This window comes from Phodopus roborovskii, unplaced genomic scaffold (genome assembly GCF_943737965.1).
Source record: "Phodopus roborovskii unplaced genomic scaffold, PHOROB, whole genome shotgun sequence".
NCBI lineage: Eukaryota > Metazoa > Chordata > Mammalia > Rodentia > Cricetidae > Phodopus > Phodopus roborovskii.
Window position 1 is genome coordinate 5923143 of NW_026125059.1, and position 26396 is coordinate 5949538.

Consider the following 26396-nt stretch of genomic DNA (forward strand, 5'->3'; position numbering starts at 1 on the left):
GCTCACCACCTTGGTCTGCGCTGCCACCCAGAAAGCATTCTGCAGGCTTGGAGATATGGTCACTGCCATTGCCATCTCTCATATACACCAATAAATTGTTAGCAGAGTTTCTTGAAAGCCTTGCGGTTTTTTGACACTTATGTTGAGTCAGGAATCTTCCCTTAAAGGAGCCACGCGAATATCTGCTTGTCTCTAGCAAAGCAGAGTTCAACTGAGAAAAATGCTGATACCAAGAAACCTTGCTTGTCTCTGTTCTGTTGCTTCTAAAACCCTTTTTTAAGCTTTTGTTAAATTTTAAGTGGAAGTTCTTATTAACCACGTGGGCGCCATTTGTAAGGTGTACGGTTTCCTGCCCGCCACCTGCTCTTGTTCCGCCACCAAGCCAGCCCCAAATAACACACAGAGACTCTGTATTTGATACAATACTGTTGGCCCGGTTACTTGTTTCTTATCGGCTAGCTCTGCCTTAATTATTAACCCATTTCTGCTGATCTATGTATTTCTCTTACCGGGGAGCCGGCGGCATACTGCTTTCTTCAGACTCTCCATCTTGACTCCTCCTTACTACTTTCTATTTCCTCCTTGTCTCCTAGTCCCTCCTATCTTCCTTTTCTATTGGCCAACAGTGCTTTATTATTAACCAGTATGAGAAACGTATATACATAATGGCATCTCCCATCAGGCTTCCTGTCCTGTGGTCGAGGCCAGCTGGTGGGCTTCGGCGGCTGTTTTGATCTGTGTACCTTTTCCTTCCTTCATTCATCCACAGCCTGGCTTCTTGGGGACTGGGTGGGCACCGGTCGGGTGTCAGTGGGAGCAGGGCATACCCTTGTGGGGCCCTTGTGATAGGGTCCTGTGTGGGCTCAGCAGGGAGCTGGCAGGGGCTGGCTCCTAGCTTCTTGGACCCCTCCCAGCACTGGGCCACATGGAGTGAGTCCCCTGTTGGGCCCAGCATTGTTGCAGACCCATTGCATGGGGAGCGCTGTTTCCTACTGCTGGGTAGATCTGGGCAAGTTTGAGATGGCTTCCTTAGCCTCCTCCCACGGTGATGGCTCTGCAGAAGAAGCTATGTCTGGGCAGCTACAGTAGCGCCTCCTCTCCACCCATTTTACAGAAAACCCAGGTGTGTGACCCAAGATGAGAGGAAGCCGATGACTGCAATTTGTCCATTCTATTTACCCAATTCTGTGAACGGGGAGATAGGTCAAGCAGGGAAACCAAGGCAGAGAAGGGAAACCACCTGCCTAGCTAGTCCCAGCAATGCGTGAAGACACCCAGGCTGCCTCCTGTGGCCTCCTCCTGACTGTGTGGACTTGGCAGCCTGCTGGCCTGCCCGGCGGAGCCTCACTGAGTGCTGAGTGAGTGAATTCTGAGTGGCAGCCATGGAGGTTGTGCGGGTGGCCCTGCTACAGCCGCTGTCGGCGGGCGGGCGTGGAGTCTGAGGCGCATGCACAGTAGGCTCGCAGAGACTGCCTATTGCAGGAAAGGTCTGGCCCTCTGGAGGGCGAAGCTTTCTCGTATGGAGCTGCCACACCACCACGAGGACACGTCCAGAGCATCTGCTGCACCTAAGAGTGCCCACGACGCCTTTGCTCGTGGTGGGCTATCCGTCCACCCCGGCGCCTTCTGCCATGTTTTCATTCAGTCTCACCTCGGCATCGGAGCTCAATTCATTACCAACCAAAAAGTGAAAGTTGCCCGTAATTACACTGCTTTCCACCCCCCCCACCCCCCGCAAGGTTTGCTGTGATGCTTGTAATTATATTACGCAGAGCTGTCGGGGGGGGGGGGGGCACCCGGGTGTTCAAGGGTCGGTGGACTCTCATTGACGGTGAGGGGGAAGTGGCAGTGTGTGCCGGGGTCCTATGTTCTTGATGCTGGGATGCATCTGGGGACAGTGGGCTTTAGGATCCGGTGTGTCTGGATAACTTGACTGGACATTTTAATGCCAAAAGCACTCCATTCTTGGATTGGGATCTCTGCTTGCCTATAGGAACCTATTTTTCCAAATGTATTAACATATGTGTTTCATATCAGGGCCTGTAATTGCTTTAGCCTTCTTGGCAGGAAACAAAGGGAATTAATATTTTTCAGTTTGGTTGTAAGCGGTCATCTGTAGCTGGGATAGCAAATGCCTTCTCAGATGCTAATTCGACGAGGATGGGGGTTGGGGTACAGGTGCCCCCAGAGAGAGCAGTTATTTCCACGAAGGCCTCCGCTATGGCTCACTCACCGTGAATGTTCAAGGCTTTGTCAGGCGGCGGCGCGTCTTCCTTCGCCTTCCCGCTGTTGCCGTCTTCTTCCTCCTTGGCTCTGCTTTTGCTGCTTTAGGAATGGAAGACGAAAGGCTGACATTTGGCCTCTGGTCCACCACTCTCTGTGCTAGTCTCCCTCTGGGAACCGGGGCAGGCATGACTAATGGATCACAGACAGCACTGCTTCCCGAAAATCCTCGGTGCAGCTGCATGAAAGGAAAGCAGCCACTGCCTGTCCAGGGAGGCTGCCAGTGAGGGAGCCTGCGTGGCCCCTGGTCTCAGGTCAGGGTTTCTCCAGGGCCAACTGTGAAATGACTGTGTGTGTGGGTGTGCACGTGTGTGCTCGTGCGTGCATGAGTGTGTGTGTGTGTGTGCAAGTGTGTAAACCAGAGATCAACATCAGGTATGTTCCTCAATCGTTCTTCACTTTATTTTTTTCTTTTTGGTGTTTTGAGACAGGGTTTCTCTGTGGCTTTGGAGCCTGTCCTGAAACTCGCTCTGTAGACTAGGCTGGTCTCGAACTCACAGAGATCCACCTGCCTCTGCCTCCCGAGTGCTGGGATTAAAGGTGTGCGCCACCAACATCCCGCCCCCACTTGCATTTTAGAGACTCTGCTGTCTGGCGAGACCAGCTGGCCAGTACCCAGGGGCTCTCATGTCTCTGCCTCCCCGGTGGTGTGATGCAGCTGCTCTCCTTTGCCCGCTTACTGTGAAACCATGAGGACCTGAGTTGTCCCCAGCAGCCTCCTAAAATCCATCTTCCCAGAGCCTGAAACGAGGGCTTGTGAAAGGTATCTATGAGGGGAGTAGGGCCAGGGGGGGAAGAGGCAGAGGAGGACAGTGTCATGCAGGGTCCCAGGGGCTGCGGCTCCCCTGCAGAGGGTCCAGAGACAACGTGCTTCCTCTTCTTGGCAGTAATTACAGCTCCGAAGGGCATCGTTGCAGGCGGGGCTCCTAGCTTTGTTGCTGTGGGCTTTTGACCTTTTTCTGGAGTTGGCAAGTGTTCAGTGTCCTCTGCAGCCTCAATACACAAGATGCTGGCCACACCTCCAGCACCCAGGTACAGAACCAGGACACTCCAGGTAGGCCTCCAGAGCTGGCCACAGTTGGAGCGGAAAGTACCTCCATTCCCTCACTCCATTCCGACTTCCTCTTCAGCTTGTTCATGCCTCCCTCCCTATGCTTGCCTCTAACCTGGCTCCCACTGACCACAATGCCTGAATCCACCCAGATCAGAGAGAAGAATCCAGACCCTCGATTCCAGCCCAGCTGTTTAGACAGCTCTACAGGCGCTCACTCTGGTTAACACACGCTTCCAAGGCTAGTCACACACAGATCAGGAAAAAGTGACCAAGTAAATGTGTCAAGATGCCACCTATAATCCTAGTCCTGGAGAGGCGGAGACAGGAGGATGACCACAAGTTCCAGTCCAGCCTTCTGTAGACAGAGACAGAATTCTAAGCCAGCCAGGATAACACAGTGAGACCCTGTCTTTAAAGAAAACAACAAAGTATCAAAGTGGAAAGGGGGTCCTCCCGTGGGTAGAGTGCTTGGCTGCCTTCCACACGGCACCCCCTTTATCTCTAGCTCACAAACCAACTAAAATGTCAGTGTGGTAATAGTGTGACACTGAACATGGCCTTATATGTTATACGACACGTGGGACCCTACCCTCCTGAGCACGAAGCCAGCCCATCAAGCCAGCGCTCTTAGCTGTCGGATCTCGGTAGCTGTTGATATTCGTACTCAGTGGACGATGGGCAGGCTGTCACTGAGGGCCCCGAGGACTTGTGCCCGGGTGCTGTTTCCTTCCCTGCCAGCCTCTTGTACCTCCGTGTGGGTCCCGGCACTGCATCTCTGATGAAACACTTGACTGAATGAAGGTCAGCCTCTGTGCGTTTTCTCACACGTGACAGAAGGCAAGAGTGTGTCGCACAGCGCAGCCAGCAAGGCATGCGTGACAGGCATAGTCAGTGCGTGGCCTGGCTCTCCACAAGCGCCTGAGTGTGAGCCGTTTTCCTCAGCTGTCCCTTTCCCTTTCTCCCTCTGGCCCTGCTTCCTGAAGCTTCCATTTAGCTTTAGCTGTGGAGACTCCAGCTTGGGAATGGTCAGCACACTGTCAGGGACGCTGCAGTGCAGGTTTGTGTTTGTGTAGCACAAGAATTTGTTGCTGCATGTGTTTCCTTGGTGTGAGGATACTTATGCCACTGGTTGATACCGTAGACTTGGAAACACGGTGTGTGTGTGTGTGTGTGTGTGTGTGTGTGTGTGTGTGTGTGTGTGTGTGGCTCTCGAGACTTTCCCTGGTTGTGGCATTTCTGAAATGCCGCAAGCTAGTGAACTGCATTCCTCATGGCCTCTGGGAGTAGTTCTTTTCTACTGTGTGGGTCCTGGGGGGTCAAGCTCAGGTCACCGTGCTTGGTGGCAATCCCCTTAAACCAGTGAGGACCCTGTGGTCTTCATACTTGGTCATCAGGCTTGGGGGCAAATGCCTTTACCTGCTGAGCCATCTCGATGGCCAGGTGCCCCCCATTTTGCATGATCTAGGTGAGGCATGTACGTCATTCGTTGGCCTTACATATCTATAAGCTCATGGGCCTGTTAACTCTGGTATTATTTTGTATATGCCCATGTTTGTGCATGTTTGTGTGTAGGTGTACACGTGTGTACTTGTGTGTTGAGGCCAGGACAACCACGGGTACCACCCACCTGTTTTTTTTTCCACACAAAGTGTTTATTGGCCTGGAGCATACTAAGTGGGCTAGCCTGGGCAGTCAGCAAGCCCCAGAGATCTGCCTATGCTTGCTCCCTCGGTGCTGAGATTACAAGCAGACATCTCAGCTTTTATGTGGGTGCTGGGGAATTGAGCTCAGGTCCTGGTGCTTGCAAGCCAAGCCCTTTGCCAACTGATGCACCTCCTTAGCTCTGAGGTGGCTTCTATACACCCACATGTCATGCGTTCCTGGTTTAATTTGATAACTTGATAGGTGGTAATATTTCATTTGCATAAATCACTCGTCAGTCTGTGCCTCATGATTGGACAGACCAAGAGTGTTGACTTGCAAAAGAGTAAGGTTTTGCAAGAGTTCTCAACAGCAGCCTCTGTTCACACTCCTAACAGTGTGAGCTTCTTCTGTCTTTGAGGATACGGTGCGGCCTAAAGGCGAGTGTACACTGTGGGGGGGGGGTCTCAGGGCAGGGAACGGCCTGCCTTCCACAGGCATGGCATTGCTTGCTTCTGTCTGCAGCTCTGTGCTAGCCCCTTTCAAGTCCATTTTCTTGCGGCTCCCTGCTCCCCTCCCCTTTTGGTGTCTGGAAATTTTGGAATTTTAAAGCAGCTAGTCTGCGGTTCTTTTTTTTCCTAAGGCTGGGAAGATGACGCGGTGGGGAAGCTGTCAGTGTTGGCTAGTTGATGCCTTGAGTGTTCGTGAGGAGTCTGAGGTTACCTTGCCCTATTTCAGTCTCGAGCTGGAGGCTGGAGGAAATGCGGCAACCAGGGAAAGTCTGGAAGGATCCGCCTTTGTACCACCAGCCTCAGTCGGGGTCCGTCAAGAGGACACCGAGCTGACTCAGAGTCTCCGTAAGGCCCCTCACAGTTTCTTGAGGGGCCTCCTAAGGTGCCGCTGTCTCCCCCTGATGATTTTCGATGTGTCACTGCTCAGTCACTGCACTGAGTCTAAGTGCATCTCACCAAGGAGGGGATGAGTGGACAGTCCCCTGTCTCCAAGTCTAGGGTCCCCGTGTGAGGTGGGAGGAGGTGTTCAGGACCTCTCCTTAGTCATTGTGGCGACCACCCTGGGGTTTGAGAGGGGGCAGAGGCCCCAGGGGACTGGGAGTCAGTGCATTTCTGGTGACACCTGTGAATTTGAAAAAACTTCCACTTTTTACTTTTAATTCTTTTACATACATACACATACGATTTAATTGTGTGTGTGTGTGTGTGTGTGTGTGTGTGTGTGTGTGTGTGAGATCAGAGGACAGTCAATTTGTTCCTACTTATATGGGGCCTGGGGATCAAACTCACCTTGGTGGCAAGCACCTTGAGCCACTAAGCTATCTCCTTCAGAGCCTTCAATGTACTTACGTACATACAGCATGACATCTCTGAGGATCAGTGTCACACAGGTTGCTTATTTCACTGCAGAGCCCTTCTGGCTGTTGGCCCTCCGCTAATGAGGTACACCTCACTTCAGAGACCTTGATAAATTTCAAACCCATATTCTTGCAGACAGGCTCTTAAAGCCCTGATCTCTATTGGCTGCCACTCGTTCCCTGTGTGTAACGGCACAGCCCCTGGCTGCTGCGCAGGATAGCCCAGGCCGTCCACAGATGCCTGGTGGGCTTCCTCGGGGGGCAGCCTGCCAGTGCTGGCCAGGACTGGAAAGGCTGTGGGTGGCCCCAACTCATTCTGTGGCTAGGAGGTGTTGTGGCTTTTAATCTTTTTCCACCTTTCTCCCCAACGACTTAATTTTGGTCTTCCTGGATGTGTAGGGCCTCAAGAAAGGGTTTATAAAAAGCATCGGGCCTCTGACTTCATCAGCCCGACTAGGGGACGCCAGGACCATTTGGGTCCTTGTTGGAAGTGCATTGCATTTCCTAACCCTGAGGTGGGCAGCTCCAGGCGCCTGGTGACCGACCCTGCAGGGCCAACTTGGTCTCAGGACTTTGATCTTCCTCCTGGGCCTCCCTGTGGCCTGGAGTGTGCATGCTGGGCTGGCTCCAGGGACGCCAGCCAAGGGCCTTCTCTCCTGACTCATGCAGGCTCTACCCACATGACATCATGCTATCCTGCCAACGTTCTGTTCGCTCTCTGGGTTTCTCTCTCCTCTCTTTCTCCCTCCCTGCCCCCCTCCCCATTATGTCCAGCAGAGTGAGGCATGGAGGATAGGGAGGAGGAGGGACTATCTGGCGAAGATTTTTGCCATCCAATGTGCTCCCTGTTTTCCAGGTCTTAGCATCTGACTTACAGTGTGCAGAAGCCTGCAGGCTGTGGCCGCGCCCACCTCTCCCTCAGCCATGTGTAATCTCTCCTCACCGGTCTCTCTCTCTCTCTTTATCTTATTTTAATTTTTAAAACGATGCTACTTTACACACCAATCCCAGTTCCCCGTGCCTCCCATCTTCCCGCCCCCCTCACTGGGATCTTGCCTTGCCTTCCACACATCTGTTTCCCCTGTCGGGAGCACTGGTCCTGACCGTCTTGGCTGTACCGGCTCTGTTCATTCTTCCCTTGCCCTGCTAGGGTGTCCCCAGGAAGCTCCTTCCCTCCAAAGTCCTCTGCTCCTCCTTCTTTCATACTTAGTCCCTTCTGGATGCTTTGTCAACGTTTCGGCCACCCAGGTTGTGTGGTCCTCAGACCCCATGCTATGCCGCCATCCCTCCAGGTCCTAGCTCTGGCATAAGCATGAGAGGAGAGGTGGCCTCTGATGGAGACTGGGTTGCTGTAACAAGGGGCCATGCAATTAATGGCGTAAAATACAAATGCCAGGGCTGGGGAGATGGCTCAGTGGGTAGAGTCCTTGCTGCCTCAGTGCGAGGGCCTTAGTCTGGATGCTCAGCATAACACGTGAAAGCTGGGAACTGCTGGGCACTGCAGCCACACCTTTAACCCCAGCATTTGGGGCGGGGCAGAGGCAGGTGGAGCTCTGTGAATGTGAGGCCAGCCTGGTCTACACAGGGAAACCCCGGTTTTGTTTGTGTTAAGGCTGGGCATGGTGATGTCTATCTATAACCCCAGGGTTGGAGGGTGAATCCAGTGAATCCGGGGACTTTTGCTGGACGAGGGCTCCAGGTTCACAGAGAGACCTTATCTCATAAACTAAGATGGCCAATTACGGAGGAAGATAGATATCAGGTGTCCGCATTGGACTCCTGGAGCGACCTCAGTTCCTAGCCTTCCCTGGCTTCTAGTAGAGGTGTCCTTTCTTGGTTGGGGGTGCCCTGTCAACAGTCACATCATGCTGATGTCTGACTCTCCTGGAGAGTTGTCTCAGTTCAGGTGTCCCTCATTCTTCTTTGGATTCCTTCCGCCATCTAAGATCTCACACTCAGGTCCTGGCCCTGCACTCAGGACCTTCCTTCGGAGGGCACATTGTTCTGATGGCCTCTCAGCTCAAGTCCATTTTCCTTTGTTTGGTGGTGGAGCCATGCAGGCCAGGGCCTGAGGCATGCTTCTGTGACCTGCCAGTGTGACTCCTGGCTGGCATAGTCCCAGTGAAGACTACAGAGTGTTTCTCTGTAACAGCCTGGGGCACTTGCCCTGCAGGCACCCTCCACCACTGAGAGGGAGTGGGCCTTCTGCCTGCATTACAGGAGGCAGAGAGGCTGGGCGAGTCTGACAGGTATCTGGGCTTCAGCCCTCAACCAGGCCTCCTGCAGAGACCCTGGGGATTCCAAAAGCCATTCTCTCCAATCCAAAGAACGTGTCTGCTCCCTGCAGGTGGTGACCTGTGCCTGAGGGTCCCTGCAGCTGGGAGGCTGAGCCTGAGGGTCCCTGCGGGTGGTGGCTGTGCCTGAGGGTCCCTGCAGGTGGTGGGCTGAGCCTGAGGGTCCCTGCAGCTGGGAGGCTGTGCCTGAGGGTCCCTGCTGGTGGTGGGCTGTGCCTGAGGGTCCCTGCAGCTGGGAGGCTGTGCCTGAGGGTCCCTGCTGGTGGTGACCTGTGCCTGAGGGTCCCTGCAGGTGGTGACCTGTGCCTGAGGGTCCCGGAAGTTGGAGGCTGTGCCTGAGGGTCCCTGCTGGTGGTGTGCTGGGCCTGAGGGCTTCTGGGGGAATAGTGCCAATGGGGCCTCGGGCTGTGATATTGGGGGTCCCCCTCAATTCTGAAGCTTGAATCCAGGGCCTGCATTTCATCTTTCTTTAACTCCATCTGTCTCTCTTTGTCTCAGACTCTGTTGAATTTTTATTTTGAGGCAGTTTAGCCAGATAGCCCAGGCTGGCCTTGAACCTGTAATTGTCCTAGTAGTTGGAATTGTGGAGCTTTGACCTGTGCCTCACCTTGAGTGTGTTTAATAGCACCCCTTCAGATTTTATGGCTGTCACCCACATCCTCCCTCCCATCCAGTTACCACCAGCTGCAGGTGACATCGGCACTCCTCATCTTCAGCTGCAACTAAGATGTCTTGCAGGGATTCCAAGATCCTCCTTGGCCCTCAAGACACTGGGTGCTGGACCCTTCTGAAGGGGTCAAATAAGGCATGTTCCCCAACTGTGTCCTGGGTTCTGAAACAAGTCTTCATTAGGGGTTGAGTGCCCTCGGATTTCCCAGATGTCCCCTGGGGTGTTTGGGGTTTTTGTGTTTTGGTTTTGGTAGTGGTGGTGGTGGTAAAGCTTTGGTTGTCTTGATGTGAGGAAATGTGGCCATCCTCAGAGGAGTGGTTGAAGGTCCCTGGGGACTGCAGACTAGAAATAGCTTCAGAGTAGTCAGAAGTCTCAGACAGGACTCTCCACCCTCCCACATTGGAGATTTAAAATACCCTCTTTCCATGGCCTTAGAACTTTCCAGGAGAGGATGTGTGGAGAGGTCTGGTGTGTGTGTGTGTGTGTGCCTGTTTGTGTGTGTGTGTAGGGTGCTCCGTGTGTGTGTGTGTATGTGTGTGTGTGTAGGGTGCTCCGTGTGTGTGTGTGCGTGTGTGTGTGCGCCTGTCTGTGTATGTCTGTGTGTAGGGTGCTCCGTGTGTGTGTGTGTGTGTGTGTGTGTGTGTGTGTGTGTGTGTGTGTAGGGCACTCACCCCCCCCCACTTTGCCTCCAGGTTAGGTGTCTGCTGTTCACAGGTTTCCTTGGGAGGAGGTGCCTGGACCCAGCAGCTTGCAGTTCCCAGTCAGGTGGTTAATTATTAACATCACAGTGCCAGTATCAGGGTCAGCCTGGGTTCACGCTTTGCAGAGCAGGGCTCTAGGAAAACCTTGGTTTCTGGAGGGGAGAAGGAGACCTTCTATTTCTCGATGCCGTGTCTGTGTGTGAGTGAGTAGGAGTGTGGTGTGTGGGTGTGAGTGTGTTATGTGATGTGTGTGAGGGTGAGAGAGTGTGAGTGTGGTGTGTGTGTGAGTGTAAGTGTGGTATCTGTATGTGTGTGTCTGTGTCCTGAAGAATGCTTTGTTTTTGTATTGAAACATGTTAATGTTTTATTTTGTGTGTGTTGTGTTTTGTCTGCATGTTTGTGTGTGTATAACATGCATTGTTTTTGTTTGTACTATGTACATGCAGTGTCCACAGAGGCAAGAAGAGAGCGTTGGATCCCCTGGGACTGGAGCCACAGTGTGGGTGCTGGGAACCGAGCCCCATGTCCTCTACGCGAGCATGCAGTGTTCTTAAGCACGGAGCCATCGCTCCAGTCCCTGCACTTTGTCTTTTAAGGCAGGGTTTCTCTCTGTCCTGGAGCTGAATAGGTTGGCCAGGGAAAAGGCCGTGAGAATGTGGGAGTGTGTTGCCCTAGACAGTCAGGGTTTGTTTGTTTGTTTGCGATTTACTCATTTAATGTGCACTGGTGTTTTACCTGCATGCATATCTATGTGAGGGTGTCAGATCCCCTGGAACTGGAGTTACAGACAGTTGTGAGCTGCCGTGTGGTTGCTGGGAATTGAACCCCGGTCCTCTGGAAGAGCAGCCAGTTCTCTACAGGGTTTTGAGAGCTGTGTATGTTTTCAGAATTGAGATTTGGAATGTTCTCCTCCCACCCTCTGGATTACAATATATATATATATATATATATATATATATATATATATATATATATAGGCTTCCTGTGTGAGGCTGCAAACTTCAGGAAGTTATTCCTGAAGGGGGCGCTGTCCTGTGTATTGTGCACCCTCATTCATGAGCTTTATTCAAGTAAAAAGATTGAGCGTAGCTTAGCGCATTTCTCAACTCACCAGAGAAGCATCTTTTTGCAGTAAATGGTGGTTAACACAGAGACCCACAACTGTCCATGGTTATAGAGTAAGAGACAATGGGATGCTCACCCTTGAATAGGACATCTACACGCACACACACACATGCACACACGTGCACACGCACATGCATGCGCGCGCGCACACACACACAGACACACACATACATACACCAACAGACACACACACACGCACACACGCACATACATACACCAACACACACACACCAACAGACACACACACGCACACACATGCACGCACACGCACATGCAGATACACATACTCACACATACACCAACAGACACACACGCACACACATACTCACCAACAGACGCACATGCACACACACATACACCAACACACACACCAACAGACACACACACACTCACTCATTGCAGAGTGTAGGAGCCAGAGGAGGTTAGGTAACTGTAAAGAACCGAAGAAACACCGTTCCCTGGACACGGCAGGGCAGCCACACATACGATGCACAGCAGGCTTGTGACAGCATGCACAAGATCTGTTCAAGCAGAAGCCAGAGAAAACATTACAGCATGGAGGGAGGGCACAAAGTCCCCCCCCAAGCTGGATTTATGTGTGAGAGTGACAGAGAGAGTGTGTGCACACATCTTCCCGTGAGTCTGTGTATTGGGGGCGCGTGTGTACATGTGTTTGGAGGCCAGAGTTTGAAATCAGATGTTACCCTCAGGAAGGCAGTCCACCTTACTATTTGAGACAGCATGTTTTTTTGAGACAGGGTTTCTCTGTGTAGCTTGGTAGACCAGGCTGGCCTCAAACTCACAGAGACCCTCCTGCCTTTGCCTCCCAAGTGCTGGGATTAAAGGCGTGCGCCACCACTGCCCTGCCATTGAGACAGCATTTCTTACCAAACCTCATGTTCACCAATTCATCTAGGTTAGCAGCTGACCAAAACCCAGGATCCTCCTGCCTCTACCTTCCAAGTACTGCCATGCCTGGTGTTTTACATGGCTGCTGGGGATTTGAACTTGGGTCCTCACGCTTGCACTGCAAGCACTTTGATGACTGAACTATCTCCCTGTTCTTTATACCTTTCACATTTGTTCCTTAGTTTGCAGAGTACAGCCTGGGCTCCCTGTCTGCTGGGGATTCTGGGGATTGAACTCGAGTCGCCAGGCTTGGCAGCAAGCACCTTTAACCACTCACTACCTTGCCCATCCTTGCCTTCATTGCCTTCAGGACAGCTAATGCGACTGGATTTCTCTCTTGTGTCCACTGGCTGTTTGGCCGTCTTTGGAGCCCAGTCTATCAGGGTTGGTTACATGGGTCCTCTGAGGCAATGACATGCTAGCTTTGCTGTGTGAGTGTGGGACATGAAGGAATTACTGTTGGCTTTGGTTGTGAGTGTAGCCTTTAAGGGCTGAACCATCTCCCGGTCCTGCTGTTGCTTTTGTAAAAACCACTAATCATGTGAAGGTGCTTGAGTCTGTCATTTCTCCGGTGCACACTCGAGGGCTAATCTTACTCTTTTGTAAAACCAGCTTGTATCCACAGATGTTTGCGTGGGGCATACTCAGTTGTGCACACCTTTCCGTCGGCGCCCATTTCCCCTTGCCACCAAGTCGGTTTATGTGGTGCATTTCCATCATGTTGTACTCCCATGCCTTGGACGTCCATCCTGTGGTGTAGTAATCGGTCCTCTTGGGAATCAGTGTCTCTGTAATGGGAATCATGGGTGTTGTCTGTGTTATCTTTCTCCGGAACCGGCCATCCTCAGTAAGTGGCTTGAAATGACAGCCATTCCACTGTTTAGAAACTAGGACATGCTCAGCCACGCGGTTCTTCTGCTCCTGGAGCCTGAGTAACTGAGGTTACCAGTGAAGATGGGAGCCCAAAGTGGCTCCTCACCTAGGGGTGGCTTGGCCTCTCTCTCCATCGTTACAGTGGCTTGAACAAGCAATGCCTCTCAGATCTGAAGCTTGGTCCCCAGTGGTGATGCTGTCTGGGGAGGGTATGGGCCGTTCAGTAGGCGCAGCAATGCTGCAGGACCCGCATCACGGGCACGGGGCTTTGAGAGTTTCTAGCCTCGCTCCACTTCCGTTCTCTCGCTCTACTTCCTGTGTGTGGTTGAACTGCCATCTGGCTTTGTTTCGATTGACACCTGACTTTCCTGACGTGATGGACTGACTCTACCCTCTGGAGCCACCGCTAAGATAAATTCCTTTGTGCTTCAGTTGCTTTTGGTCATGGTGTTTGTCATAGCAATAAAAAAAGTAGTTGATCAATTAAAGGCTCTTTGCAGACCCTCCAGCTTCCTTAGGAGGAAGAAAGGGTTGCTATTGCTGTGATGAAACACCATGACCAAAAAAAAAAAAAAAAAAAAAAAAAAAGCAAGTTGGAGAGGAAAGGGTTTATTTGGCTTATACTTATATATCACTGTTACATTTGTTTTCCTTGAAGAATAATTGCTCAACTATGTAAAGATGTGTTACATTTGTTTGCATTGAAGAATAATTGCTTAACTATGTAAAGATGTGTTACATTTGTTTGCATTGAAGAATAATCGTTTAACTATGTAAAGATGTGTTGCTGTTTCACCTTGCCTGCCTGAGGCACCTGATTGGCCTGATATAAACTGAATATCCAATAGCTAGGAGAGGAGGATAGGCGGGGCTGGAGGGCAGAGAGAAAAGGTGGGGCAGCCAGCCAGGGACTCGCCAACCAGACTCGGAGGAAGCAGGAAAGCAGGATGAGGTAAACGAGCCTCAGGGAGCACATAGATTAAGAGAAATGGGTTGGTTGAAGTTTTAAAAAACTAGCTAGAAACAAGCCAAAGCTAAGGCCTAGCATTCAAAATTAATAATAAGTCTCTGTGCCATGATCTGGGGGCTGGCAGTTCAAGAAAGCCTGCTGCAGGTGTTCATCATTGAAAGAAGTCAGGGCAGGAACCTGCAGGCAGGAGCTGATGCAGAGGCCGTGGAGGATGCTGCTTACTGGCTTGCTCCTCATGTTTTGCTCAGCCTGCTTTGTTATAGATCCCAGTACCACCAGCCCTACAGGCTTGCCTGCAGCCTGATCTCACAGAGACATTTTCTTAATTGATATTCCCTCCTCAGATGACTTTAGCTTGTGTCAACATGACATAAAACTATCTAGCACAGGAGACATCCCCCCCCCCCCCCATGCAATCAGGCTTGCTGACTCAGCGACTCGATTCCCAGGAGGCGGATCCAGAAGCTACTCCAACTCTCAAGGCCTGACCCAGGCTGGACCTTGCTGCCACGGGGACCTGTTGACGCAGCAGGTCCCAGAACCAGCCTAGACATCAAAGATGGAGGCCAGCTTCCTTTGCTGTACGGGGGATGGATCCTGGATGCAGACAGGAAGAGCTGGTGGTGGTCATATTTAGAGTCTTGCGCAGTTGCCTTTGCACATGGATGAGGTGCACAGTTGAAAGCTTTTGAGTGGATGGAGGCCCTTCTGTTGGAGATTATTCTGGGGCCTCAGAGTGGCCTTACCCTAGAATTTCCCAGATCAGAGCGGGGAGAATTTACCAATGCTGCCGTAACCGATACAGTGTGTGCCCCGTCTCCACTTGGCTCTTCCTAGGATGACACTGCCCTCATTTTCCCCGGGAGGGCACCACAGCTCGGGATGAGCTGTCTTGCAGTCTCTGTTCACTCTGGATCCCACCCTCCGCTGGTGCCCTGTCCCACACAGGGCAGGGAGGATGGCAAGGCCCACACAGGACCTAAAAGTTCCTGTACCTCATTTACTCCCTGCTAACATGTGACCTGGGGGTGGGGGGGGCAAGGCTTAGTGATAGAGGTTCTTGACTTAGATTTCCTGTACCACTGTCTAGTTCTACCGTGTATAAGGCTTGCCCCTGGGACCACATGTCCCCATGCCCACATATGTGAGATGGGAACCATATCTGTTGCCTGGAACTCATTGCGTCAGCCTCCCCAGTGTTGGGATTACGTACGTGTGCCTCCATGCCCAAATTGGGAGTGACATGTTAGCATGACTGAGGGCTGGCGGACACTCAGAGTGCTGGCTTGGAAAGCACCCGGGCTTCAGGAGTGGCAAAGGTGGATGAATGCGTGTCTGTGCCCTGGGGCCCCAGCACCTGCGCCTGCCTTCCCTGCCTCTGTTCTCACCTGGGCTGGGCCGCAACCGTTGTGCTCTGGGTAAATAAGAATGTCCCAGAGGCCCAGTCACAGCTCTTCGTCCTGTGCAACGCCACGAGAGGGACCAGGAATCCCGCTTCCCATCACTTTCCCGCTGTTGAGGGTGTCCCTGCCGTCCCTCACCTGTGGTCCGGCTTCCGTTCTGGTGAGGTGTCTTGACATCTTCATCCCCCTCCTGTCCCCTCACATAAGGTGTGGCTCTTCCATGCATGCCTGAGATAGACTGCAAACTCTGATGGATGTGGGGAGTGGCTGCCTCCATGGTGATCCGGCCATGAGTCACTGCTGACACATCTGGCCCCAGTGTCCTGGCCTTTAATGAAGGAAGTGTTAGCATCTGTGGGCAGGGCAGCCTGTGTGAAGGCTTGCTCTGTCTGTCCCCTGGTCACAGGAATTGTTTCCGGTGCCAGCATCTGCTCCCATCTTCCTGCATATCTGATTTCCTAACATTGTCGCCACCCAAGTTTCTCATCTCGTGCTTGGAGCTGATGGCCGGAGGTGTCTTGGAGTGGCATCTCTGCTTCCATCCACGGACCATTAGGGTAGTCAACTGCTTCACACAGTTCCCGGGTTCTCCAGAGTCAGGGAAGCCATCAGACAAATCAGAAACAAAGCCTGTCAGAGTTCCCTGTGTGTGGCTTTGAATGCCACCTAAGATATTCTGGACGAATGAGTTTTGAAGTCACTCTAAAGGGACGTCAGGGTAGAAGTAAGTGGGTCCTGAAGACTAGGTCATTATTATCATCCAGCTTGGACATTCAAGTCAAACTTAGGGACTTTCTAACCGTGTGTGACCCTAAAAAGGCTTCCTTGCCTCTGTAATAAGTAACCAAGAGTCCAGACATCTGCAGGTCTGGAGGACTTTGGGCTGACTCCCAAGGGACTAAATAGTCTTCTTACCCAGTGGCTTATTGACTGGCTTAAGTTCAGAACTTTAGTGCCTTAGTCTGTTTCTGCTGCTGTAACAAAATGCCGAGACTAGAAAACTTACAGGAACAGAAATTCATGTCATAGTCCTGGAGGCTGGTATGGGCCTCTCAAATGCTGCTGTTTCAAGGTGGCAAGCTTGTTGCTCGGTCCTCACACGGTGAAAGTCAGTAAGTCCAGAGGGCTCGCACGCTGCCCCTGTCCGCCTCTTACAAGGGCTAGTCCACTCCCAAGGACAGTGCCCTGGTTGCCTCACCAACCTCTGAAAGTGCCCGCCTCTTTATGCCGTCACAGTGTGGGTTAGCTATCAACATGAGTTGGGGAAGGGCATGGTGTTCTAGCTGAAGCAATGATGTAACTCAGCCTTTTCTAAATCAGGTGTGTGGGGGGGCTATGCATGAACACCACCCACACTCCCTCCTATGACCCCTGTGATGTCCACGTCTGAAGCACCCACCATTCCCAAGCCTGGGCATGGGACCAGCCTGAGTCACCTAGGTTCTCTGCGCCTAGACTTTTGGCTGGAGGGATGAGAAGAGGGAGAAGCAGCTCAGAGCATACCTTTGGTGACTTTGATCCCTGAGACCACCGGTCCCCTCAGATCTGCCTGGGCATTAGCTACGTCTAGGTGCTAAGGTCTGCTTACAGCTTTGCTCCCTGGCTTGTGTGTGTCGATGGGCTTGGTGGCTCTATAATGCATTGTGGCTCCCAGCAGGGAGAGAGGGAACTTGCAGACCTCTGAGAAATACGGCATGATGACGAGGGTGCCTGCAGTAGTTCAGTAGGAGGAGGGGAATGGGGCCAACTGGAGACTCTATCTAGACTGGAATTTGGTGTTGATTCTGGCTGCTGGCTTGGGGGACACACAGCAACATGTCTGATTTGTCAGCAACTCTTGAGGGTTGAGTGAAACACATCCAGACCCACCTTCTACATCTCAATATCTGCCCAGCGGTGTGGGCAGCATTCTCCGACTACTCATAGTGTTGTTGCGAAGACCCAGAGCCTGGATGCTGGTTGAGCTTCCTACCCCAGAGCCTGGATGCTGGTTGAGCTTCCTACCCCAGAGCCTGGATGCTGGTTGAGCTTCCTACCCCAGAGCCTGGATGCTGGTTGAGCTTCCTACTCCAGAGCCTGGCAAGTGATCTGTGTTAACCAACAGTTGCCATACTGATGTCTGTGTGTGAGCCATACAAACGTACCCTGTTCTCAGGAAAGATGGTAACTCCAGGGCTGATGGCAGCTGTCAGGGTCTCGGGGAAGGGTGTGGGTTGGAGAGGACACCCAGTGCCCAGAACAGCACAGGAGCTCTGGTATTTTAGTTGACCACCGAAGGGCTCAGAATGTTGAAACTGCGTCTTGATAACTAAAAATCCACAAGAGCTGTTCTGTATGCAAGGGTGGGGTGGTATTCATCTACCCAAGCATCCATCCTCCGCATACCTACACATCTATCCACCCCCTATCCATCCACCAATCCATCCGCTACCTCTCATCCGTCTGTCACCCCCCAGCCATATGTCATCTATCCATCATCTATTTCTATCAATTCACCTGTCATCCATCTACCCACCTATCCATTTACACACCCGCTTATCCACCCGCACATCTACCCAGCCACTCACCCATCATCTGTCCATCACTCTAACCCCCTCTCATCTGTCCACTACTGACCTCCCTGCCCACCCTCTTTCATCCATCTATTCACCCACTCACTTAACCTATCCATCTACACAGCTACCCATCCATCTTCTATCCACAAATCCACCCATTGCTCCAGCTCTCAGCCAGCAAGCCAGCCACCTTCCGCCTCTCATAGGGTGAATTGTGGCTTTACCTTGCATGGAGCTGTTGGTGTGGTGCCAGACACATGGCGAACGGCCTCCTTGGCATCCCCTTCTGCCCCAGCAACTTGCAGGTTGTATAGTTCCTGCCTCTCCTGTGTCTTGCTAGGGCCCCCTGACATCTGGTAGAGTACGATGGCCTTTTGCCTGCTCCCTATCCCTGTGTGTATTTATGTTCCCTCTAGACTTTATTTTCCTGTTGCAGCTGCTAAATGGCCATTGTGCCCAGGTCCTTTGCTGACAAGCATGTGCCTAGGGGAGTGAGGCCTTGCCCCTGCTTGCCCTGTTACACAGGGCTTCCCCTGTCTGGTAAGTTGCTGGCTGTGACCTGCCTAACCTTAAGCTTTGTGTCTCTCTCCTCTTTCCAGGGAGTCGGATCTCTTCTTGCTGGACAGTCGTACCCTTTGGGCTTCTGAGGAGGGCTGGCTAGTGTTTGACATCACAGCCACCAGCAACCACTGGGTCATTAACCCTCGGCACAACCTGGGTCTGCAGCTCTCCGTGGAGACCCTGGATGGTGAGTTCCAGACACCGGCACTTCTAGTCCCAGAGGAACCTCAAGGTTCTGAGCCTCTGCAGCGCCTCAATAGCAGCCCCCGAGCTTGCTTTTACTCAAGTCAATGTCCTCTGATGCCCCCCCCATCTCAACCAGGCCTCAAGACTCTGACTTCTTTTCTGAACCTGATGTATTCTCTTGCATTTCACAAGAATATTGGGAGCTGTGTGAGTTGGGCAAGCTGGGCCCGAGATGGCCTCACTGCTCACAGCAGCCTCTGCAGCCATTTACAGCCTAGATCTTGGGTCAGCCTAGATCTGCTACGTGCGAACGGCACAAGGCTAGAGCCCTGAGGTGGCATCTCGTGTGTGTGCACACACACGCACGCATGCACGCCACATAGGCATGCTCACACACACACACACAAGCTGCACGCACAGCACAGCAGGGTTTGCCAGACAGGTTTTTCAGCTAGTTGTTCTTGGCACCCCTGGTGTTCTGTGCAGTGGAGCATGGTTGCTGGCATCCCTGACCTTCCAAGCATTGGGTAGTACCAACCCAGAATGTCTTTAGACATTGCCAAGTGTTCTCTGTGGGATGATATTGAAGGACTGAGGTCACATTGGTGGAGAAGCCGTTGTTAGCTGGTCCTTCCCGGCATAGCTCACTCCTTATGGTGCGTGTCTGTGTATGTGCGTGCATGAGCACGTGAGTGAAGGTGACCTCAGAGGCCAGAAGAGGGCATCAGATCCCCTGGGACTGGAGTTATAGGTGATTTTGAGGAGAATGGTATGGGTATTGAGAACTGAATTCGGGTCTCCTGCAAGAGCAGGAGCCATCCTTCCAACTCCTTTCCCACCAGTTGTTATTTTTGTTATTATTATTACTTGTTTTGCTTTTTGAGAGATGGGGCTTCTTTGTGTGGTCTTGGCTGTCCTGGATTAGAAGCATGCACCACCTGGCAACTTTCCACTCATTTGAAGGGGAAAGTGAAAGCACATTGTTCTTCATTCAGTTTGGCATAGGAAATACTCACCCCTCCATAGACAGCATGGTGGAAGTGTGTCACAGTAGCCTCCTCCCCCCACTTCCTTCCCCCAGATTCCGAGTTCCACTTTCCCCAGGTAAATCCTGCTTAGCACTCATGGGTACCTCTACAGGGATGATGTCCGGGTTCTTAAGAGCTTAGGCGTAGATTCTGATCTCTGTTTTGCTTCTCATACAAATGGTGGTGTAGCCAGACTTTCTTGTTGGACGCTCTTTGGGAGCACCAGCTCCCCAATAATGACATGGAGATTTATTATTAATTATGAAAGCTTGGCCTTTAGCTTGGGCTTGTTCCCAGTTAGCTTTGTAGCAAATTAACCTGTTTCTATTAGTCTCTGTTCTTCCACGTGGCTTTTTATCTGTTTTTCATCCTTTTAAGTCCAGCTACTTCATTGTCTCTCTGGTGTCTAGATTCGTCTGCCTGAGTTACTCTTTCTCCCGGAAGTCCTGCCTAACCTCTCTCTGCCTAATGATTGGCCATTCATCTCTCTATTAAATCAATCAGAAGGCGCCCTAGCAAAGACACATCATCACAAGGTGCAAAAAGATTATCACACAGCATGATGGTGTGTGCCTTAGTTACTTTCCTGTTCCTGTGATAAAATACCATGACCAAGATGACTTACAGACAAAAGGGTTTGTTTTGGCTTAAAGTTCCTTAAGGTTATGGTCCATGATAGTGAGGACATCGTGGCAGCAGGCAGTAGATATAGTGACAGGAACACACATGGACACATGAAACCCAAGCCAGAAGTAGGAGGGGCATTTTAGTCTCAAAGTACAGTTATGTACTTCCTCCAGCAAGGCTGCACCAACTAAGACTCCCCGAAAAGCACCACCAACTGGGGGCCCCAAGTGTTTAAATGCCAAAGACTATGGGGGCATTTCTCACTCAAACCATCACAGTGTTCAGGTGACAGCTGGTCCTGGAGATTGATCACATCTCCTACAAAAGTGCTTTCTGGGCCAGTCGGTGGTGGCACTTGGGAGGCAGAGGCAGGTGGATCTTTGTGAGTTCGAGGCCAGCCTGGGCTACAGAGTGAGTGCCAGGATAGCCAGGGCTACACAGAGAAACAAAAAAGAAACAAAACAACAACCACAAAAGAAGGTGTGTTTTATGACCTCACACCATTAGTGTCTACAGCCATGCTCTCCCGTGACTTTGAACCTGTCAGAATCGTGGCAGTCTCGTCTCCAACGTGAGGGTGGTAAGGGGGTGTTGGCCATGAGGTCCTTAGAAGATTCCATGAGTTGGTGTGGGGAGAGATTTAAAATTGTGTCTCAGTGGGAACATGGAGAGGTAAGGACACTTACCCGAGAGAGACTGAGTTTAATCCTTGAGCCCCAAATGTCTCCACGCATGTATGGTGGCAAGTGTGTGCCTCCCAGAGGGTTTCCCGGGACACCTTTCAAAATGTAGATTCAGCGTGAGTAGGTGTTGGGTAAAGGGAGCCTGTTTTTCCACACAGCCTCTCCTGCTGTCCAGGATGCTGGCTGCTGGTCCCTCGACGGTTCGAGCTCTCACTCCTGCCCTCCTTACTAATGACCGATAGGACAGTGGCGCCTTGTGTCTAGTACCATTTCTCCTAAGAGAGCTGTGGCATTTCCCACAGGCGCAGTTTGCAATTTCTGCTTTCTTCTCTGTGTTGGTGTGTTCTCCTGTGTGTGTGTGTGTGTGTGTGTGTGTGTGTATGTGTGTGTGTGTGTGTGTGTGTGTGTGTGTGTGAATGGTGGTCAGAGGTCAGCTTCATTTGTTTTCCATCTTGGTTTTTGAGACAAGGTCGCCAGTGGAACACAGGGACCCATGCTTCCAACTCTCCTGTGCCGGAGTAAGACAGCTTCTAAAAGAAAATGTGTGTGTGTGTGTGTGTGTGTGTGTGTGTGTGTGTGTGTGAGAGAGAGAGAGAGAGCCTGTGTGAGTATGTGTGAGTGTGCATGTGTGAGTGTGCATGCATCTGTGTGTGAGTGTGCACCTGTGTGAGCCTGTGAGTGTGTGTGTGCATGTGTGTGAGTGTATTGTGTAGCTGTGCATGGGTGGGTGTATGTGTGTAGGTGTGCATGGATACAAATGCACATGTGTCTGTAGAGGTCAGAGGTCAAGATCAGCCACCTCCCTCTTTCACTGCCCACCCCGCCCCCTTTTTTCTTTTAGACAGGGCCTCTCACTCAGTGTGGAGCTCGCTGATTAGATGGACAGGCTGCCCAGTGAACTCCAGGGATCCAGCTGTCTCCACTCCCCGAGAGCCCCAGTGCTGGGGTTACCGATGCATGTAGTCATGCTCGGCTTTTTTTACATGGATGCCGGAGATGCAGCCACATCCTTGTCCCTGCCTGGAGAGCAGCACTTTACCCGCAGAGCCATCTCCCTAGCCCAAGTTTTCATAATTTAAACAATTCCCAACAAGCCAGAAGAAAACTCTGGTTGGCACAAGAAATGCTATGATATTCACTTCATCGTCCACAAATGTGTCTGGTGGCACCAGCCGCGCCCGTCTTTCCCTGTGGTCCTCAGCAGCTTTTGAGGTCAAGTCACAGAGTTGAATAGCTGTGACGGACGCCTGGTAAGCTGCCAAGCTGGGCGTGTTGGCTCTTTTGAGAACAGTAACTTCTGGGGAAGTTTATGGCATCGGTCCTGCACCAGGCTTTCTCAGCCCACGCTCCCTGAAGAGCCACAGGTGCCCCTCGAAGGGAAGGGGTCACAGTCTGTTAAGTAGGAGGAATGCCAGCTGAATAAACTAGACAGGACTTCTCCGAGGACTTATCGGAGACCACGTTTGCCGAGTGTCCCTGGTTAATCTCAGGCTGAGGGTTCACACAGAAGAATTCAGAGGGTTTCTTGCAATGGAATAATTCAGCTCTTGTAAGTCCCGGTGAGACATGTGGGAGATGAGGGGAAAATGGAGTGTGGAGGTGAGGATGAACTTGATTTCCCTCCTCAGAATGGCTGTTTCTTTGAATTTGGGGGCCCCTGCTGGGACTCCAGCTTGACTCAGTGGGCCCTGAGTGTCTGTATATTGCCAGTCCTGCTGGCTCATGTGGCTCAGGTTTGATTTTCCCCTTCGGCGGCTTGTGCCCAGTGGCCAGGCACCCCTTCTCTCCTCGCCTTCCCTGAGCTGACAGCAGGCTTTGAGGTAGGGCAGCCTGGTACTTAGAGCTCCGCCTCGAGGGCCAGGAGGCCCAGGCTTGAATCCCAGCCCTGCTGGTCCCGTTTGGTGTCTAGGGCAGAGTATCGAAGAACAACCCTCTTCTGGAAGATGGGTCAATAGCAGCCCCTGATCCCAGGGTGTCTGCAGCAGGTTAGGATGCTTATGCTGTGGGTGATGCTGGGCAGCTAGGCGTGAGAGTCTTACGCCACAGGCTGTACCTGACTCCCGGCTAAGGCAGGGAAGGGAACGTGTGCCTGCCCACTGCCCAGCTTTCCCAGGAAGGCATTTCATTGGCCCCTGGGCAGGGAAGGACTGTCTTCAGGCCATCCAGACAGTATGCAGAGGCCATTGGCTGCCTGGGTGAGGACGTCTGGGCATGTGCCACAGGGCAGGATGAGTGGCACTTCCTAGCCTAAAGCTTGTGGTCTTCCCCCTCTGGTGGTCTCCAGGGAGAGGTCTGTTGGAGTCACCTGAGCACACAGGGCCCATCCTCACTCACCAGTAGCAAGTCCCGGAGAGTGTCTCATCACTGTGGTCCTGGAGCCTGGCTAGGTAACAACGGCACTGTGACCCTCTCACACCCCACGTTGGGGACACCCTGCTTACTCAGACAGCTAAGACACTCCATCCCGATGGGGCATCAGTGCAACCAGCAGCTGCTGTGTGCTGGGCCTCGAGCTGGCAGCAGAGTCCCCTGTGCCCACCCAGGGGACCTGAACTAACTCAGGTTGCCTCCATGGTTTGGACTGCGCCTGCCGAGGCCAGGCTCAGGGCGGTAGCAGGGTGGAAGGAAGCATAAAGCAATCCTTACCCTGACAAATCAAGACCACCAAACCTCAAGGGCACACCACCTGGCTGGAAAAAACCCTCCTGGTGGCAGCCAGAGTTTGGAGCTGGTTGCCTGCCAGGCCTCAGTTTCCCCACTCAGGGATAGCTGCTTCCATCCGGGTGCGGTTTTCTTTCTAGAAGCCGGATGTTGTTTGGCCTGACGTCAGATCCTACTGGATGGCAAATTGTAGAGCCCAGGCACGCTCACTGTTCACTTCCTCCATCTGGCCCCGAGGGAGGTCCTGGGTCAGTGATGCCCTTCCCAGACCACCCAGGCAGTGTGCAAAGTCTTTCTCTGTTCCTGGTCCTTCCAGCTGCAGGCCCCCAGGCTAGTCACCCAAGCAGCACAGCTGGGTTCTGGGGGCGAGGTTGTGGTGTGGGATGGGAGTCAAAACTGGCTGGATACCTTGGCTCCCAGAAGGCCAGCAGGCAGCACTGGGAGGGAGGGAGGGGGGAGAGGGAGGTAGAGAGGGAGGGAAGGGGGAGAGAGGCAGAGAGGGAGGGAAGGGGAAGGAGGGAGGGAGGGGGAGGGAAGAGGGAGGAGGGAGGGATGTGACTCTGCTCTTCATACAAAAGAGACCACGGGGGAGGTGTTGGGTCCCCCCCCCCCCATGCAAACCCCATGACCTGCTTTCCCGGTTCCTGGGCCAGCCATGTCCTGCACACTGGGCAGGTTCTGGACATGGGGGTGGGGGGAGGGTGGGATAGGAGTGATGAGGGGAGGGGCTACCCAAGCAGACGCCTGTGCTTTGAGTTGATGGGATCCCAGGCTCGGGTTCTCCTGCAGCCCCTGGCAGGGCAGTGGTCCTCAGGCCACTGGCGAGTGGTCTCCATGTTCCCCATGGGTGTGATAATAACCTCCTCTGTAGGTGGCCGGGAGGATGGAGAGGGTGCTGAGCGCTGGGAGGGCAGCGCTGCCCCTGTGCCCTGAATGGAGGAAGCCTATGTTACCCTCAATTTACTTAATTCTCGCCATCACCGTGTCTGGAGAGCACAGTTGTCATGACAACCTTTTATAAATGAGGAAACTGAGGCAGAGAAAGCTGAAGGGTTAAGGCACATGGCGGGACGGGATAGCTCTAACCGGGGAATGATTAGTTTCTGTGCAATGCAAGTGGCATCGGGCTCCCTCTGACATACATGTCCCCAGACATGGTCTGTGGCCTCTGAGAGCAGCCCTCTGCTGAGAACTTGAGGAGTGAGTGTGTGTGTCTGTGTACACGCGCACATGTGTGCGTGCGTGCATGTGTGGTGGCATTGACTTAACCTGCTGTTGCAGCTGACATCAATCTACGTATCAACATGCAGATTTGCAAACAAAATAGCTTAACACACACACACAGCCCACCCCTTAAAAAAAAAGTCATTTTTACTATTTTTTGCTTTTAAAAGGAATAAAATAAACAAGCAAGGCAGGGGCTGGGGCTGGGGCAGGGGCTGGGGCAGGGGCTGGGGCAGGGGCTGGGGCTGCGGCAAGACCCCCCCCCCCGTCTGAAGTCCTGGGTTTGATCTCTAGCACCTCATAAAGGGGTTGTGTGGTACACGCCTGGAATTCCAGCACTCTCCAGGTAGAGGAGGCCGGACCGGAAGTTCAAGGCCAGCCCCAGCTATATAATGAATTTAACACTAGCTTGGGCTACACGGGACTTTGTCCCAAGACAGAAAACGAGGAGGCAACAACAGAGAGGGCCAGCACGAGTCCCAGGAAGGGACAGCCCACTCTGGCCTCATCCACCCTGCCTGGCTGGTGGGCCACACCCCTCCTGCCTAAGGAGGTTCCCAGGACACAGTGATGCCAGATACCAGCTAAATTTGAGTGACCAGGATTGCTTGTCCTGCTTTCAGGACAGTCCTGCTTCTAGCAAGTATTATTTATTTGTTTTTCTGAAGTTCAGAGTTCAGATGGGGCAGCTGCTTCCTTACTTCCCAAACCTGCCTTTTTGTTGGCAGATCTGTGGGCTTTTGGATGGAGAACACCCATCGGCTAACCCTCAGCTAAAATAGACATATTTTCTAGTTTTTCCAAAGACACAGATTTTATAGATATATATGTATGTATGTATATGTATACATATATACACACATGCATATATACACATACATACATACATATATATATATGTATATTCTTTCTGCCTAGATTAATTAACCCACTTCTACCTCACACCTTACTCAGTAGACTTGCTGGCTATTTAAACACAAAATAGTCAAAACAAATGACTACAAATGCTAGTTAGAACTGTCACACAGAAGAGTCTCAAAGGAAAAGGGATTCTTAGGATCACCCTTGTTTGTTTGTTTGTTTGTTTGTTTGTTTGTTTCAAGACAGAGTTTCTCCATGTAGCTCTGGCTGTCCTGGAACTCACTTTGTAGACCAGGCTGGCTTTGAACTCACAGAGGTCTGCCTGCTTCTGCCTCCCCGGTGCTGGGATTAAAGGTGTGCGCCACCACTGTCCAACTGCAGTCACCCTTTTTTGACTGTTCCCTTGTTCAATATCAAAGCGATGAGCACGTTGTAGTGGCCTATGTCTGGGATCTCAGTACTCAGGAGCGGAAGTTGGAGGATGGCTGTGGGTTCAAGTCTGGCCTGGACCACATCGTGAGACCCTGTATCAAATACGTATGTGTATGTACAAATATGTATGCCTGTGTGTATGAATGTATATAATAGGTCATAGTGTCATGATGTAACATCTGCTTGTACTGGGATGAACTCAGGGCCTCTTGCATGCTGGGTAAGTGTGCTAGCTGGGAGCGGCATCTCAAAAATTTATTTTTATTACTTCGTGTATGAACACCTA

General features: G+C 52.1%; 1 protein-coding gene across 1 annotated transcript in view; it reads left to right on the forward strand.

The window, feature by feature from the left end:
• Bmp7 (bone morphogenetic protein 7) overlaps window positions 1–26396 on the forward strand; it is a 71837-nt gene that overhangs the window by 32995 nt on the left and 12446 nt on the right. The window contains exon 3 of the mRNA XM_051185316.1: window positions 18447–18595. Coding sequence (XP_051041273.1) covers window positions 18447–18595 — 149 coding nt within the window. The remainder of the gene's footprint in view (window positions 1–18446; window positions 18596–26396) is intronic.